The following is a 14,224-nucleotide window of genomic DNA, read 5'->3' on the forward strand; positions in this document are numbered from 1 at the left end:
GGCAGATAGTTCCTGTTGGAGAAGCAAGGGAAAAAGAGGCTGGGGACGGGGCAGGGTACAGGTGATGAAGGTCAGTGTGCCATGCTAAGAAATCTGGACTTTATCCTGTGGGCAGTGGGTTGCTTTTTTTAAAAATTCAGTTTTATTGAGATATACTCACATCATACAATCATCCGTGGTGTACAGTCAGCTGTTCACAGTACCATCATATAGTTGTGCATTCATCACCCCAATTTATTTTTTGAACATTTTCCTTATACCAGAAAGAATCAGAATCAGAATAAAAAATAAAACTCACCCCCCCATGTTTTCATTTAGTTTTTGTCCCTATTTTTCTACTCATCCATCCATACACTGGATAAAGGAAGTGTGATCCACAATCACGCTGTCATCCCTTGTAAGCTACATTGTTATACAATCGTCTTCAAGAGTCAAGGCTACTGGGTTGCAGTTTGATAGTTTCAGGTATTTACTTCTAGCTATTCCAGTACCTTAAAACCTAAAAAGGGTTATCTATATAGTGCATAAGAACGTCCACCAGAGTGACTTCTCTACACCATTTGGAATCTCTCAGCCACTGAAACTTAATTTTGTTTCATTTCACATCCCCTTTTTGGTCAACAAGATGTTCTTAATCCCACGATGTCAGGTCCAGATTCATCCTCCGGAGTCATATCCTGTGTTGTCAGGGAGATTTACACCCCTGGGAGTCAGGTCCAGTGAGATGCTTTTGACGACTTTTTTTTTCCCCATTAATTACCAGTTTATTAGTCATTCCATTTTTCTTCCAAAACAAACAAACAAACAAACAAACAAAAAACCCAGCTCCATTGAATGGTTGGTGGATGCAGGGGCAGAAGCAGGCCAGTCAGCTGGTGTCACTTTGAAGTGTGGCTGCAGGGGGCTTCCTCCCCTCACCCAGCTCAGCTGTTGAAGCAGTGAAGAAACTTCAAAGCCAGACTTGCTATTATTCCTGCCAGTGGGGTGTGTGTGATTCTTATCAGTTAGTTTCAGAGAAAAAATGAGGAGGAATGTGTCCTCTCTCACTTGCCAAGGTTTGATGCTCACCAAACAATACCGGTTTTTAGTTATGACCATCTCTTCTAGTGGATGCAAATAAAACTGTTAGTTTCATCATGTGATTTACATTTATTTATGTTCACTATTTTTACAAGTGATATGAAATAGCCAGTTTATGTAATTTGTCCACATTATGCTACATTAGTGACAAGTAAACCTATCCTCCTACTCCTGATTAAATTCACTGTTCATAGAATATCCTAAGAGCAAAGCCAAGATTGAAAAGATTGTTCCCTTGCCATTCTGTCACCCCTATGCCATAATTATAACTGTTTACAGTTTTGATGACTATTAAGCTGGGAATTGATACAGTCAGATTTTCACCTTCTTGGGCTCATTCTGGTGGCTGTGTGGAGGAGAAAGAAACTGGAGGCAGTGAGTCCATTTAGGAAGCTGTCACAGTAACCGACGGCTAGATGAGGATTTGAAGAAGGGTAGGGAGAGGAGTATACCTCACAAGACTATTCATGTACCCCAAAGACTGCAGGGACTGTTCACTACTTCCTCTCCCTGTGGCGGTCATGCTAACAGAGTGTTGTAGCAGTTGTACCAATAGTATGGAAGACATTGGTTCTGAAGGTACTTGACTTCTTTGCAGGTGGCCTGGCAGAGGAGGTGGATGACAAAGTTCTTCATGCTGCTTTTATTCCTTTTGGAGATATCATGGATACTCATATTCCACTGGATTATGAAACGGTTGAGTACTTTCAGTCTTCCTCACTTTCAGATTCTTGTGACTAGGAAAATAACTTGGGGAAAAAATTTAAGCTATGTCCATGCTGTGTAAGGCTGGTATGTAGTGATGTCCAGGAGGATATCTCTATAGGTAAACGTGACAGATCTTGGTGATACAAAAGGAGTGTTCTGAGGCTAAGAATGCCAGGATGTTGGTGTGCCTATGGGCTGAAACTTACAGAGAGTGACCATCTGTTGGATTTGAGGGGTCTTTTCTCACATTGGAACCATTAGGGGGCTTTGGTTTCTGATCATGTAACATAAAAACGCTGTAGTAAGGATCAGTAGAAAGATAGTCGTAGAAAAATCTTTAAAGTTCTGAATGTTGTTTCATATCACCTACTGGGTAGCTGAATTTCTATGATGTCACCACACCTGCCGACCACACCAGACCTCCATCCTTGCAGCCATACTGTTAAATAGCAGAGGAGAGCAGGGAAGCTTGGCCCCAGCAGTGGAGTCTTGATCTATGATCACCTGGGTGAGTTTTCCTTCACTTGGTATCACAGTTATGGTATAAGTTTTTATTTGATCCTTTGTTATTTTCCAAAAATCAGAGTTTTAGACTCAGCTTTGCCACTTACTTTGTCTGTGGCTCTTAAACTCTCTGAGGCTTCAGTTCTTCAAATCTTAAATAAAATGATAAGACCAGCTTGTTTGGCACTTCTTACTCCTGATTTCTATCAGTTGGTAACTCCTATTGCTCTTGGTCTCTCATAGTTAAAATAGCTTCTTCCTGAGGACAAAGACTGTGCTCTCTTTAGTATTCACTGTACTCACTGGAGAGGTCAGAGTTCTATACACAGTTGATGCTTAGTTGGAATGAGTAATTGATAAACAACTTTTTCTGTTTTCTCTAAGTCTTATAAATTAAGGTTAACAAAATGCTTATAAACATTACTTAAGGTTTAAATTTCTGTAATGGCAGAATTGGATATGTCAAAGTTTAAAACTTTAGTTCACTACTTAGCTATATTTACAACAAAATGACTTTAATATTTCTGGAAGATTTGTTGAATAAACCAAGAAAAATCTAAAAATTAGGTTTTCACTTTTTAAATGGCATCTGGATATGACATGTTTCCTCTTATTGACCCATGTATTAATGACACATTTCTGCTTTTATGGAAAAGCGCTGAGGATTTGCTTTTGTTGAATTTGAGTAGGCAGTGGTAAGAAATTTTCCCTGTTTAGTATGTGATTAGTGTCATTCATTGTCACTGGGTACAAAAGGTGCCACTCTCCATTTGGAGGGTTTCTAGGTATAATGGTGGCGATTGCAGAGAGACAGGGAGTGCTGATTGAAAGAAGGCTCACCAGACCTGGCTCATGTAGTCAGAATGTAGAGGCAAGGTAATACCCCAGCTTTCCTGAAAGCCCTAACCAGCATCCACCCAGACCTCAGACCTCAGGGTTCTCTCCATCCTCAGGGCTTCAGCAGAGCCCTGAGCCCTCTGGCCTGGCATTGCTAATTCCTGTTCCCTATGTGTATTCTCTCTCCATAACTAGAGTGCATGTCCTTATACCACCAGGTAAGGTGTAGTAAGTACACGCTGTTTGTTAAATACAATCTAGGCAGGTAGGAAGAAAAAAAATGTCTTTTTTCCTGTGCTCGTCATACTGAGTTTTTATTTGAACTAACTACAAGAGGAGTTGAACTGCAGGCATGAACTTTTTCCTTGTATTCTTTTGGCAGGATGCTGCAGCAACTATTGACAACATGGTATGACTGAGAGTTTGTTTTTTTACTGAAGCTGTTATTTGGTGCTACTTTACAGTATGGTGGACCCTCATCCACATACTGGCTTTCCAGTTTCCACATTTTCAAAGTTATATAGAAAGTAAAAGTTGCCATAATTCAAAAATACTCACAATGAACTGGCCACTAAAAAATTAATTCTCATTCAGATATGCCCCACCCCATTTAATATTAGCATAAATCCCAACCATCTTTGTTGGCCAGTCTCTCTGTGGCTGTTTTGTATCTATAGCAGGGGTTGGCAAACTGTGGTCCGGGGGCCAAATCCATCCTGCATCCTGTTTTTGTATGACCTGTAAGCTAAATGTTTTTTACTTTTTTTAAAAAATAGACTTTTTTTTTTAAAAAGAGTGTTTTTTACATTTTTAAAGGGTTATTAAAAAAAAGAATAATAATATGCAGCAGACTGTAAGTGACCTGCAGAGCCTTAAAGATTTACAATCTATTCCTTTATAGAAAGTTTGCCAACTGCTAGTCTAAGGCAGTGTGCTGCTAATAGAGTATAAACTCAAAGTACAATTCCAAATCTTGCAAAATAGGCAGGGTTTCATGAGGTTTTTGAAAGTGATTATGGAGAACTGCTGTAGTTAATTCTAGTCAAAAACAGCCACTGAAAAGTGAGGCTCTCATAGAGTTAGACCAATTAACAACTGAGGAAGAGAAAATCTACAAGGATTATGACAGGTTGGGTACTTCAAAAGAAAGTGATCTGCATGTCCATGAGAAGCTGCTGGGAAAATTGATGTTTTTTTATTGCTGCTATAACAGATTACTACAAACTTGGCTTAAAGCAACATAAATTTACTGTCTTACAGTTCTAGAGATCAGAAGTCCAAAATGGGTCTCACTGGGCTAAAATTAAGATACCAATGGGGATGTGTTCTTTCTGGAGGCTCTAGGGAAAAAACTGTTTCCTTGCCTATTCTAGCTCCTGCATTCCTTGACTTGTGGCTGATTGAGTTTTTCTCATTCTGTAGCACTCTGAGACCAACTCTTCTGCCTCCCTCTTCCACATTTAAAGGACCCTTGTGATTTCATTGGGCCTACCCAGATTATCCAGCATAGTCTTATTTTAAGGTCAGCTGTCAGACAAACCTTAATTCTATCTGCAACCTTAATTCCCTCTCTCCATGTAACAACATATTCAAAGGTTCCAGGGAGTAGGATGTGGAAATCTTTGGAGGGGAAAGAAGACATTATTCTGTCTACCACAGAGCCCTTGAATGTTTTTGTCCTCTTTTTTACCTTTATGATCTTCATGACTAAATATGAAATAAGGATGTCATATCATACTGTCATTTGATTTTTTAAAATTGCTGGAAATATACTTAGTACCTGATTCATCTTTGTTTCTAAGAACAAGGGTAGAGCTATAATTATAGCCTAAATCCTACTCAATTAAGGAACCTTCTTTCGTATATTTTTTTTAGTTTTCATGAAAAGGCTCAAAAACCATTGAAAAAAAATCTGGTTACTTACCTTTTTCTGATACCAGTTATTCTTGAAGAAGGAAGTATTCCAACATATCATTCCATGTTCTCTGTTATTTTTTCATCAAACATGCCCCTCAACAGTCAGTGATACCATTTGTCTCCATTTCAAAGTAGATGTTGAATTTTTAAGTGGATTTAGGTATTTGGTAACCGCATTTACCCATGCAGTTTCAGAGAACCCTGAACTCAAATCCAAAGATCATGCAGCACAGGCATTCCTCTTTGCGGAAATTGAAAAAAAAAAAGTATATGATGGCTCATAGGCTTCTTTGTGAGTTTCTTTGTGCTTAGCTTGTTGTTGTGGGCTGCATGTCCTGGGCTTGGAATTAATCATGAGCAGGTCTCAGATGTCTCAGAAGGAAATGGAAGGCTGATAGATGCTCTTTTAACCTAGTAAACAGCTGAGTTATATATCAGTCTTTTCAGAATGAATCTGAGCTCTTTGGGCAGACAATTTGTGTCAATTTGGCCAAACCAGTGAGAATTAAGGGAGGTTCTTTCAGACCAGGTGAATGGGAATAACCAAAGATTCCCCATCATGTCCTCATCTTTGGCCTTTGTTGCATTTTTAGTCCCATCTCACCTCTTGTTCAAGAGTAGAGTGGTTCATAGTGGAGAGACGAGTGCAGTACCTACATAGCAATAAAGAGTTTGAGATTCTCAGCAAAGCTAGAGGCATTGTTCCCTGTGAAAGTTGTGCTTTTAGACATAGACATTAATTATCCTACTTCAGTCTTGGCAAGGGCTAGGACTTCCCTTTTGGCTTGGCTTAGTCCCTTCTCCTTATTCTCATTCACCGCTGACTATGAGAGCCACATAGTGTTCTCCACTTTGCTGATCAAAGCAGTGATGGACCGGACAGAGCTATTTAGCAGTTGACTGGTAGCTTGAATTTCTTAACATTTGTTTGACTCTTTCCTTTCAGTTTGGTCAGATGATGACTGCTTGAAGAAGTTTTCTGGGAAGACTCTTGAAGAGAATAAAGAGGAAGAAGGGTCACAGTCCCCCAAAGCAGAAACCCAGGAGGTAAGCATGAAGTTCCGTGTTTCCAGTGGAGAGGCTGGTGCTTTCCACCCAGGGCATTTTTGATGTGGGTGATGGTGGGCGAATTGAACAGAGAAGCTTTGGGTTTCTTGTCCTGTGGGGCTCTATATGTGCTTGGGTTCCAGTTAGTGACTGCTTTGGACTGAGAGGGACGTCTGAGGTGGCAGAGGACTGGAGTGCTCCTAATTGCCTTCCTCCACCATCCTCCTGACCTTTCCCGCTCCCTCACTGAAAACTTTGGCATCAGGCTGTCTTCCTTTTTCTCCTTTGATTTCAGGGAGACAGAATAAGGTAGAAGAACCTTCCCATAAGTCTGTGTACAGGTTCAAGTCTCTCCCCACCCCAGCACTTTTTCCTTCTTTTCAATAGACCACCCTGAACGTTGCTTCTCAGGATAATTCAGGGGCTCTTCCACCTCTGTCCACCCTTTGAACAGTGGTGTTTCTCTGAGTTCCTCCTTAGCTCAACTGCTCTCTCTCCACACTTGACTTGAGCAGTTTCAGCTGTTTTATCCCGTCAGAGGCGCTAACAACCACACATGTGCTGATGATTTCCCAATTTCTATCCCTAGCCCTAACCTCTCTCCAGACTGGCACATATTTCTGCCTGAATATCTCACAGACACCAGAAATAAACAAAACAATTCCCTGATGGATTTCCTCACCTTCTTTCATGCTGGTCTTCCTTTGTGCTGGATCTTAGTTAATTTTGCCATGTTCCACAGTCATCTAAGCCAGAACCTTAGTGCCATCTGAGATCCCTATTCTGGTTTGCTAATGCTACCATTATGCAAAATACTGGAAATAGATTGGCTTTTATAAAGGGGATTTATTCGGTTACAAATTTAAAGTTCTAAGGCTGTGAAAATGTCCAAATTAAGGCATCAACAAGAGGATACCTTCACTGAAGAATGACTGATGGCATCTGGAACAACTCTGTCATCTGAGAAGGCACATGGCTGGCGTCTGCTGGTCCTTTGTTCTGGGGTCCTGGTTTCAAAATGACCTTCTCCAAAATGTCTCTGGGCTTGTCTCTCTTAGCTTCTCCAGAGCAAACTCTAGGTTAGCATCTCTAAATGTCTCCAAGCATCTCCAAGTGTCAGTGTCAGTATCAGCTCTTAGCTTCTCTCCAAAATGTCCCTCTCAGCTGCTCTGAGTTCCGACTGTGGACTCTCTTATAGGACTCCAGTGATTTAATTAAGGCCCACCCACAGTTGACTGAGTCACATCTCCATGGAAACACTCAGTCAAAAGATTAATGTCTGCCCTTACAAGATTTATTATATTGATATAACTGTTTAACAAATGCTTAAATATTGCTAACATAATTCCAGGCACTGTTCTAAGTGCTTTACAAATATTTAATCCTAATAACAAATGGAAATAATTTAATCAAAAGTCTCACCCACAGTTGATTGAGTCACTGCGGTCGTTGTTGACTCTTCTGGGGTGGGGGGTGGCGGCCGGTTGCTAAATCCTATGCTCTCGGGATTGCTCGGAGGGTACCGGCGGCGGGGGCTCTTTCCCGGAGGCGAGGGCGAGGCGGGGGACTGGGCCCGGTCCCCGGCGGTGGCGTGCAAGGTGTGGAGGGCGGCGAGAAGGAACAGGCGGGACATGTTTCTTTTAGGGTGAGGAAGCCAAGAGAGTTTATTAGGGGAGAGTACAAGCTTATATCGGGCGGTTTAGAGGGCGGGGTAGCTGTAGAGGTTAAAGGCTTGGATTGGTTCTGAGAGGGCGCGGAGGTTGTTTGAAAAGGGGCGGGAGTTGCTCCGGTAACGAAGAGGGTGGAGGGTGCGGGTAAGGCACGGGGGGGGGGGGTTTCTCCGGCAAGCCCTCCCCAACGGTTGTACTTTGGGGTGAGGAAATGGGGCCTGCCTCCGGCCTCACTTTCCCAGGCCTGGGGGGCTGTGGAGGGCGCTGTCACCCGTGCCCACCACGCTCCCCAGGGGCTGATCAGGTCCCCCAGCCCAGGCCCGCCAAGTCGAAGCACGTAATCAGTATCCCGCATTTCCCCCTTCTTTTCTAATTAAAGGAAGAAGCTTACCGGAGAGGTCCGCTAAGGGATGAGGGAAGGGGGAGGCCGGGGAGGGGAAAAGGGGTTGACGGTGGCTCAGCGAGGTTGGAGCTTGACGTTGGTGTGGCGCCCGGGCGCTCGACAGGGGCCTCGCTGCTTGCGGGATGGACGAGGGTGGCGACGCTGCAGAGGGTTAGCTTCTTCAGTGGAGGCAAGTTGTTGATACTGGACTTGCACAAATGATGAGAGGACAGCATTGGTATTGGCCTGGCTTTTAGCAAGTTGGCGAAGTCTGCGGATAACCCAGGGTCCTAGGGTGAGAGCTAGAATAATTATTAGTAGGGGGCCTATGAGGGGGAGGAGGTAAGGGAGGAGGGAGGTAAAGATGTGGGACCAATAGTTGGCAGCTTCACGGTCCCTTTTGCGCTGTTCTAGTCCCTCTCGGACTTTCTTTAGGCTGTCTTCGGCGAGACCTGTGGAATTGGCATATACACAGCATTCTTCTCCTAGGGCGGCGCAAAGGCCTCCTTCTTTGAGGAGAAGAAGGTCGAGACCTCGGCGGTTTTGGAGCACGACCTCAGAGAGGGAGTTAACAGAATTTTTAAGATGGGAAATAGCGTTTTGTAGGTGACGAATGTCCTCGTCAACAGCCGCCCGGAGGTGAGTTAGGGCGGAGCCTTGACTGGCTAACGCAGCGATCCCGGTGCCAGCGCCTGCAAGACCTAAGAGGGAGGCGATCGTGAGGGCGGTGATGGGCTCTCGCTTTTGCAGAGGGGCAGGAGCTGCAGTTCTTTCCAGGCGGAGGAAGAAGTCTTCCTCGCTGTGGTATAGGACCCTAGGGATAAGGACAATTAGGAGGCAAGTTTCATTAGTTGTATTGAGGGTTTGCACGTTAAGGCAGGGGGTAAGTCCTGTAGAGGAGCAGAGCCATTGGGAGGAGTTGTGGGGAATAAGAAACTTGGCAGAGCTGCTGGGAGATGAGTAGTTGGCACAAGCTGTGAGGTTGGGAGAGTTACTTGAGCAAGGGCGGATGCACTTTCCTGTAAAGGAGACTGAATGAAAGGTTAGGGGGACGGCAGAGGTATTCCAATTGCATTCCGAGGGGCTATTTTCTGTATTACTCGGACTGGGGTCCAGGCCCAGGTGTACTGTTGTCATCTGGTGCACTAGGTTGCGGAGACGACGGCATTCTCGTCTCGTTAGACGCGTGGTTGCTGGTGGCGGGCTGGATTGCCCTTCCTGGGATCCAGATTGGTTGTGCTGCATCATCTGGGAAAACACAAGCAAACCCGCGCCCCTGGGCGAGGAGTGGGGAGGGACCCTTCCAGGCATTACTCTCTGGGTCCTTCCAGTAGACCATCGGGGCCTGGGTGGGCCTATACGAGGGCCCCCAATGTTTATGTAGGGGCGAAAGCCCTTCCTTATTGAATGTGAGTAGATTAAGGTGAATAAGGGCTGCTATGATAAGGTCCCCTGGAGTTGCCTGGGGGAGCATTGCCCTTTCTTTTTCAATTTGTGTTTTTAAGCGGCGATGGACTGCTTCCACAATGGCTTGCCCCTGAGGATTATAGGGGATGCCGAAATGATGGGTGATGTTATATAACTGAAGGAAGGCCGCAAAGGAGGCACTGCGATAGGCAGGCCCATTGTCTGTTTTTAGGTCCCAGGGGACTCCCATGAAGAGAATTCCTTGTCTTAGGGCCTTGATACAGTGTTTGGCCGTTTCCCCGGCAAGGGGGATTCTGAGCTGAGACCGCTTGGTCTACTATACTATTGCCATTAGCCAAGGGCCCCGGAAGGCCTGAGTGACTACGAATGTGGCTAATGAACCAAGGATCCTGTCGATGCTCCAGGATGCTCCTGAGGTCAGAAAGTGCTTTATCAATGGCCGAGTTCCCGGGGAAAAAGGTGGAAAACGCGAGGACTCGGCAGACCTGATACGTGTAGAGGCTGTCTGTGAAAATGTTTACTGGGTGGTTACAGTGGGTGTTTAGCGCGTATGACACTGCCAGAATTTCCCCCACTTGGACTGAATGAAGGTTGACATAACTGAATAGGCGGGGTTCCGGGTGGTCCTGGGAATAAGAGAGGAAGGCGAAACGGGTTTTGGAGGCGTCAGTGAAGACGGTAGTGGCACCCGGGATGGGTGCAGAGGAGGGGAAAGGATGGAAGGGGCTGCGGAAGGGAAGCTTGGCGAGCCCCTGTAACAGTCGATGGCTAGGATAGTGGCAGCTGAATTCCCCCTGAAATCCTTCTAAGAGGATTTGCATGTCCGGGTTATCACGTATAAGCAGGCGGGTTTGGCCTGCGTCCAGGGGCCAAACAATTTTTTCCGGCGGCTCTTCAAATACATGAACAGCCAGGGTGACTAGATCTGAAGCTAGGCTGATCCAGAGCCGCACTGCGGGGCAAATTTTCCTAAGCCGGCTTTTAGCAGGGTGCACCCAAAGTAGAGGGCCTTCCTGCCACAGGCAGCCCATGGGTATGCCGGGCGTAGAAAGGATGAGTGCTATAAGATTGCCCTCTCTAGTGCTGAACCTGTTGAGACAGCAGGTGGCGAGTGCCTTGTTAATAGCGGCAATGGCTTCCTTTGCCTCCTGGGTGATCTTAATGCGCCGGGAGACTGCTAGCGGCGGGGCTTCAGGGACACTCAGCAGCATAAAGAGTGGTTGGAGCTGCGCGGTGGTGATTGGCAACGCAGAGCGGAGCCAATTGATCTGGCCACAGAGCTGTTGGAGCTCAGTGATAGTGACCCGATCCGGTATGTCCAGCTGGGGAGCGGACGGGGCAATGGTTTTATCAATACTAAACCCTAAGAAGGCTAATGGAGGCACAATTGGAACTTTTTCGGGCTGAACCGTAAGGCCGAGTTCAGCTAAATTAGTGGTGAGGTCTTTAAGGATTAGAGGAAGCGCCTCGGCGTCCTCAGAGGCCACCAAGATGTCATCCATGTAATGGATGAGCATGGCCCGCTTTCGCAGGGGGGCCACTGCGTGATTAACATACATTTGGCAGATGGCCGGACTGTTACGCATCCCTTGAGGGAGGACTTTCCATTGGTACCTGCCAGCCGCGCCCGCGTGATTGGGGACGGGAACTGTAAAGGCAAAGCGCGGGCGGTCTCGCTCATGTAGCGGGATGGAAAAGAAACAGTCTTTGATGTCAATGGTGGCTACATGATAGTGGGCCGGGATTGCCACCGGATGGGGGAGGCCAGGCTGCAGGGAACCCATGGGAAGAATATGCTTATTGATCTCCCGCAGATCATTGAGGAGCCTAAATTTCCCTGTGGCTTTTTTATGAATAACAAACACTGGCGAATTATAGGGACTAGTAGAAGGTTCTATGTGGTTAGCGTCCAATTGTTCTTGGACAAGGGCTTGAAGTGCCACTAATTTATGCGTGGGAAGGGGCCACTGCTCCACCCATATAGGTTCCTCAGTATCCCACTGTAGAGGAACGGGCGCTGGAGGTGTTAAACGAGCAGTGGCGCACATTATTGGGGGGGCTGTGTGGTAAGCACTGCCCCGGAGGCGGCGAGGATGTCACGGCCCCATAAAATTTGGTCTATGGTGTGTAGAAATAACGGGCGGAAGGTGCCTGAGTGGCCCTCTTCATCCTCCCACTTAATGGGCCCTATGGCCTGGAGAGAGGTGGAGGTACCAGTGGCTCCCACTACCGAGGGACCATCGAGAACCATGCACATGGTGGCATACTGAGCGGGCATGCAAGAGACTTCTGCCCCTGAATCGAGCGTGCCCGTGTACCATTGCCCCTCTATTCTTAACTTATGAGTAGGCTTTTCTGGAGTGATAGGCACTGTCCAGAGAAGCGTTTTATTGCCGGTGAGGTGATTAGTTTTATTAGAACCGGCCAGCACGCTGCCTCTTAGGGGCGGGGCTGAGGCTTGCCCCGCTTGGAGTTTAAAGCTTGCTCAGCGTTTTGGCGCTGATTGACACCAGGGCAGCGGCAGAGGTTTTTGGGGTTATTTTTACAATCGCGCGCCCAGTGATAGCCACGCTGGCAGCGTGGGCAAGGAGTGGGAGGGGGGCGCCCATTGCGCTGCATGAAAGGCGGGCGGCTGACCTCTGCATTGGGGCACTCCCGGGCAAAATGACCGCTCTGCCCGCACTTAAAGCAACCGGTGGTGGCGGCTAAGGCGGCAGTGACAGCGCCAGAGACAGCCTGGGCTAGGGACGCGGCAGCTGGGTCAAAGGTGCTGCAGGCGAGTACCCAATCGTATAGGCTTTTCTCCCGCAAGGGAAGAATAGCCTGCTTGCAAGGGGGATTGGCTCCCTCGAGAATGAGTTCTCGAGCGAGAGCCAGTTGGGCCTGGGGATCATTAACCTTTCGAGCGCAGGTTTCTTCAACCCTAGAGACAAAAGTGGCAAAAGGCTCATTTGGCTCCTGGAGGAGCTTGGTGAATTTAGTAGGCTGACAGGCGGAACAGTTGGCAAAAGCTCGCAAGGCGATTCCCCGAAGGATAGGCCAAAAGGTGGCAGGCGCATTAATATAGGCGGATGCATTTATAAACGCTCCCGTGCCCAAGTAGGCTTCGGGGTGATGATAGACTCCAGTGGCTGCGTCTTGCTCGCTTTGCTTAGCTGCTTCCGCCTGGAAGTGAGCACGCCAATCAACAAACTGGCCGGGGTTAAGAATGGTACGGGCAAGCGAGGCCCAGTCTTGGGGGAGGCAAAAGTCCATGGTGATATCCTGTAGTAATTGGGAAGCGTATGGGCTACCTAACCCGTCTTCCTTGACGGCCCTGCGAAGCTGCTTGATAGTATCTGAGTCAATGGGATACCAGTCGTACGGTTTCTGCGGTGTGGGGGTAAGGTTAAGAGGAAAGCAGCGAAAAGCACGAGAGAAAGGAGGACGCGCTTGCAGAGGGCCTGGTACGGGAGTGGGGGTAGGGGGAGCGTTGCCCCAAGGGTTGCCTTGAGGTGTAGAAGGCAGCCAGGGGTTGTTAGTCGGCAGGGTGGGAGGAGTGGCGGCAGCTGCCGGTAGCGGCTCCGAGGGGGAGCTCGCCGAAGGGGGAGGTGGAAGTGGGAGGCCCCAAGCGTCGCAAGACGGCGGCGCGGTGGGAGTGGCTAAGGCATAAGATGGTGGACTAGCCCCGTCCTGTGAAAGGGCGGGGCCCAAGGCATAAGATGGCGGACTAACTCCGCCCTGTGAAAGGGCGGGGTAAAGCGCATGCGGTTTCCGGCCCGGCTTAGGGCTGACGTCATCACTAGAGCACTTCCTCCCCTCAGTGGAAGAAGAAGGAGGAAGTTCGCCATTTTGGAGAGGCTTAGTATTGCTTTGTTTTTGGGGGGCGACTTCGAGCGCGTTGTTAATCTGCTCGACTAAGGATTCTGTGTCCGAATCGTGGTCTACATTAGTATCGCTGTCTGAATCTGTTGACTGGGTTGATAGGGCCTCCTTGGATTTAATGGGGCCTCGATCAGGGGGGAGGGAGCCTTGAAGGCAGGAGCGGACGGTTATTAAGGTGGGGAGCAAGCCGGGAGGGAAGCGCTTGCTCTCATGTTCCATGGCGTTGGTGACCCGATCAATAAGGCGATTATAAGTAACAGGGTCCCAAAGATGGCAAGTGGTGAGCCATGGGTTAAAGGGCAGCAGGAGGTCCCAGTATACTTGCAGCTGCCGGACAGACACCTTACAGCGATGTGTGTCTAGGAGACCCGCTAGAGCGCGAACTTGAGGTGCTTGGCGTGCAGATAGACGATTACCCATAGCGGAGGGAGAAAAAAAGGGGGGGTTGTTTATTGAGTAAAGAAAATGAGGTAAACCGTGGCCGCGAGGCCGAAGGAGACGGCGAGAATAGAAAGCAGGACCCTCTGATAGCGAGAGCAGTTTGGGGGGGGGGGGGCGGTTGCAAAGAGGCACACGGCGCCAAACAAAGAAACAAAGACACAAAGGACCACAGCAAAGTAATGGAGGGGAAGAGGGAAAGCTACTGGAGGAAGAGTGTTAGGAGGAATGGGGGGACATAGGAAGAGAGGACGAAAGGTAGTAGGGGGCAAAAGCCAGGTTAATGCGGGAAAGGAAGAGCGGCCCGGGCGCGGAGCGGCGTGGGAGAGGCGGCTCCAGACGTGGAGCG

General features: G+C 47.7%; 1 protein-coding gene across 15 annotated transcripts in view; it reads left to right on the forward strand.

Annotated features, from left to right (window-relative positions):
* The window catches only part of LOC119527521 (peptidyl-prolyl cis-trans isomerase E-like), an 89,614-nt gene that overhangs the window by 649 nt on the left and 74,741 nt on the right, over window positions 1–14,224 (forward strand). For 6 of the 15 annotated variants that reach the window (XR_005215415.1, XR_005215416.1, XR_005215414.1 and 3 more), the window contains exons 2-4: window positions 1,679–1,776; window positions 2,166–2,296; window positions 5,993–6,093. Coding sequence is in view for 2 of the 15 variants with exons in the window: in XM_037827623.1 (XP_037683551.1) it covers window positions 5,993–6,093 (101 nt within the window). In the remaining 13 variants the exon portion in view is untranslated. The remainder of the gene's footprint in view (window positions 1–1,678; window positions 1,777–2,165; window positions 2,297–5,992; window positions 6,094–14,224) is intronic. The other 9 variants (XR_005215422.1, XR_005215420.1, XR_005215423.1 and 6 more) reach the window with 2 other exon arrangements.

The sequence above is a fragment of the Choloepus didactylus genome, chromosome 2 (assembly GCF_015220235.1).
Source record: "Choloepus didactylus isolate mChoDid1 chromosome 2, mChoDid1.pri, whole genome shotgun sequence".
In the NCBI taxonomy this organism is placed as follows: Eukaryota; Metazoa; Chordata; class Mammalia; order Pilosa; family Megalonychidae; genus Choloepus; species Choloepus didactylus.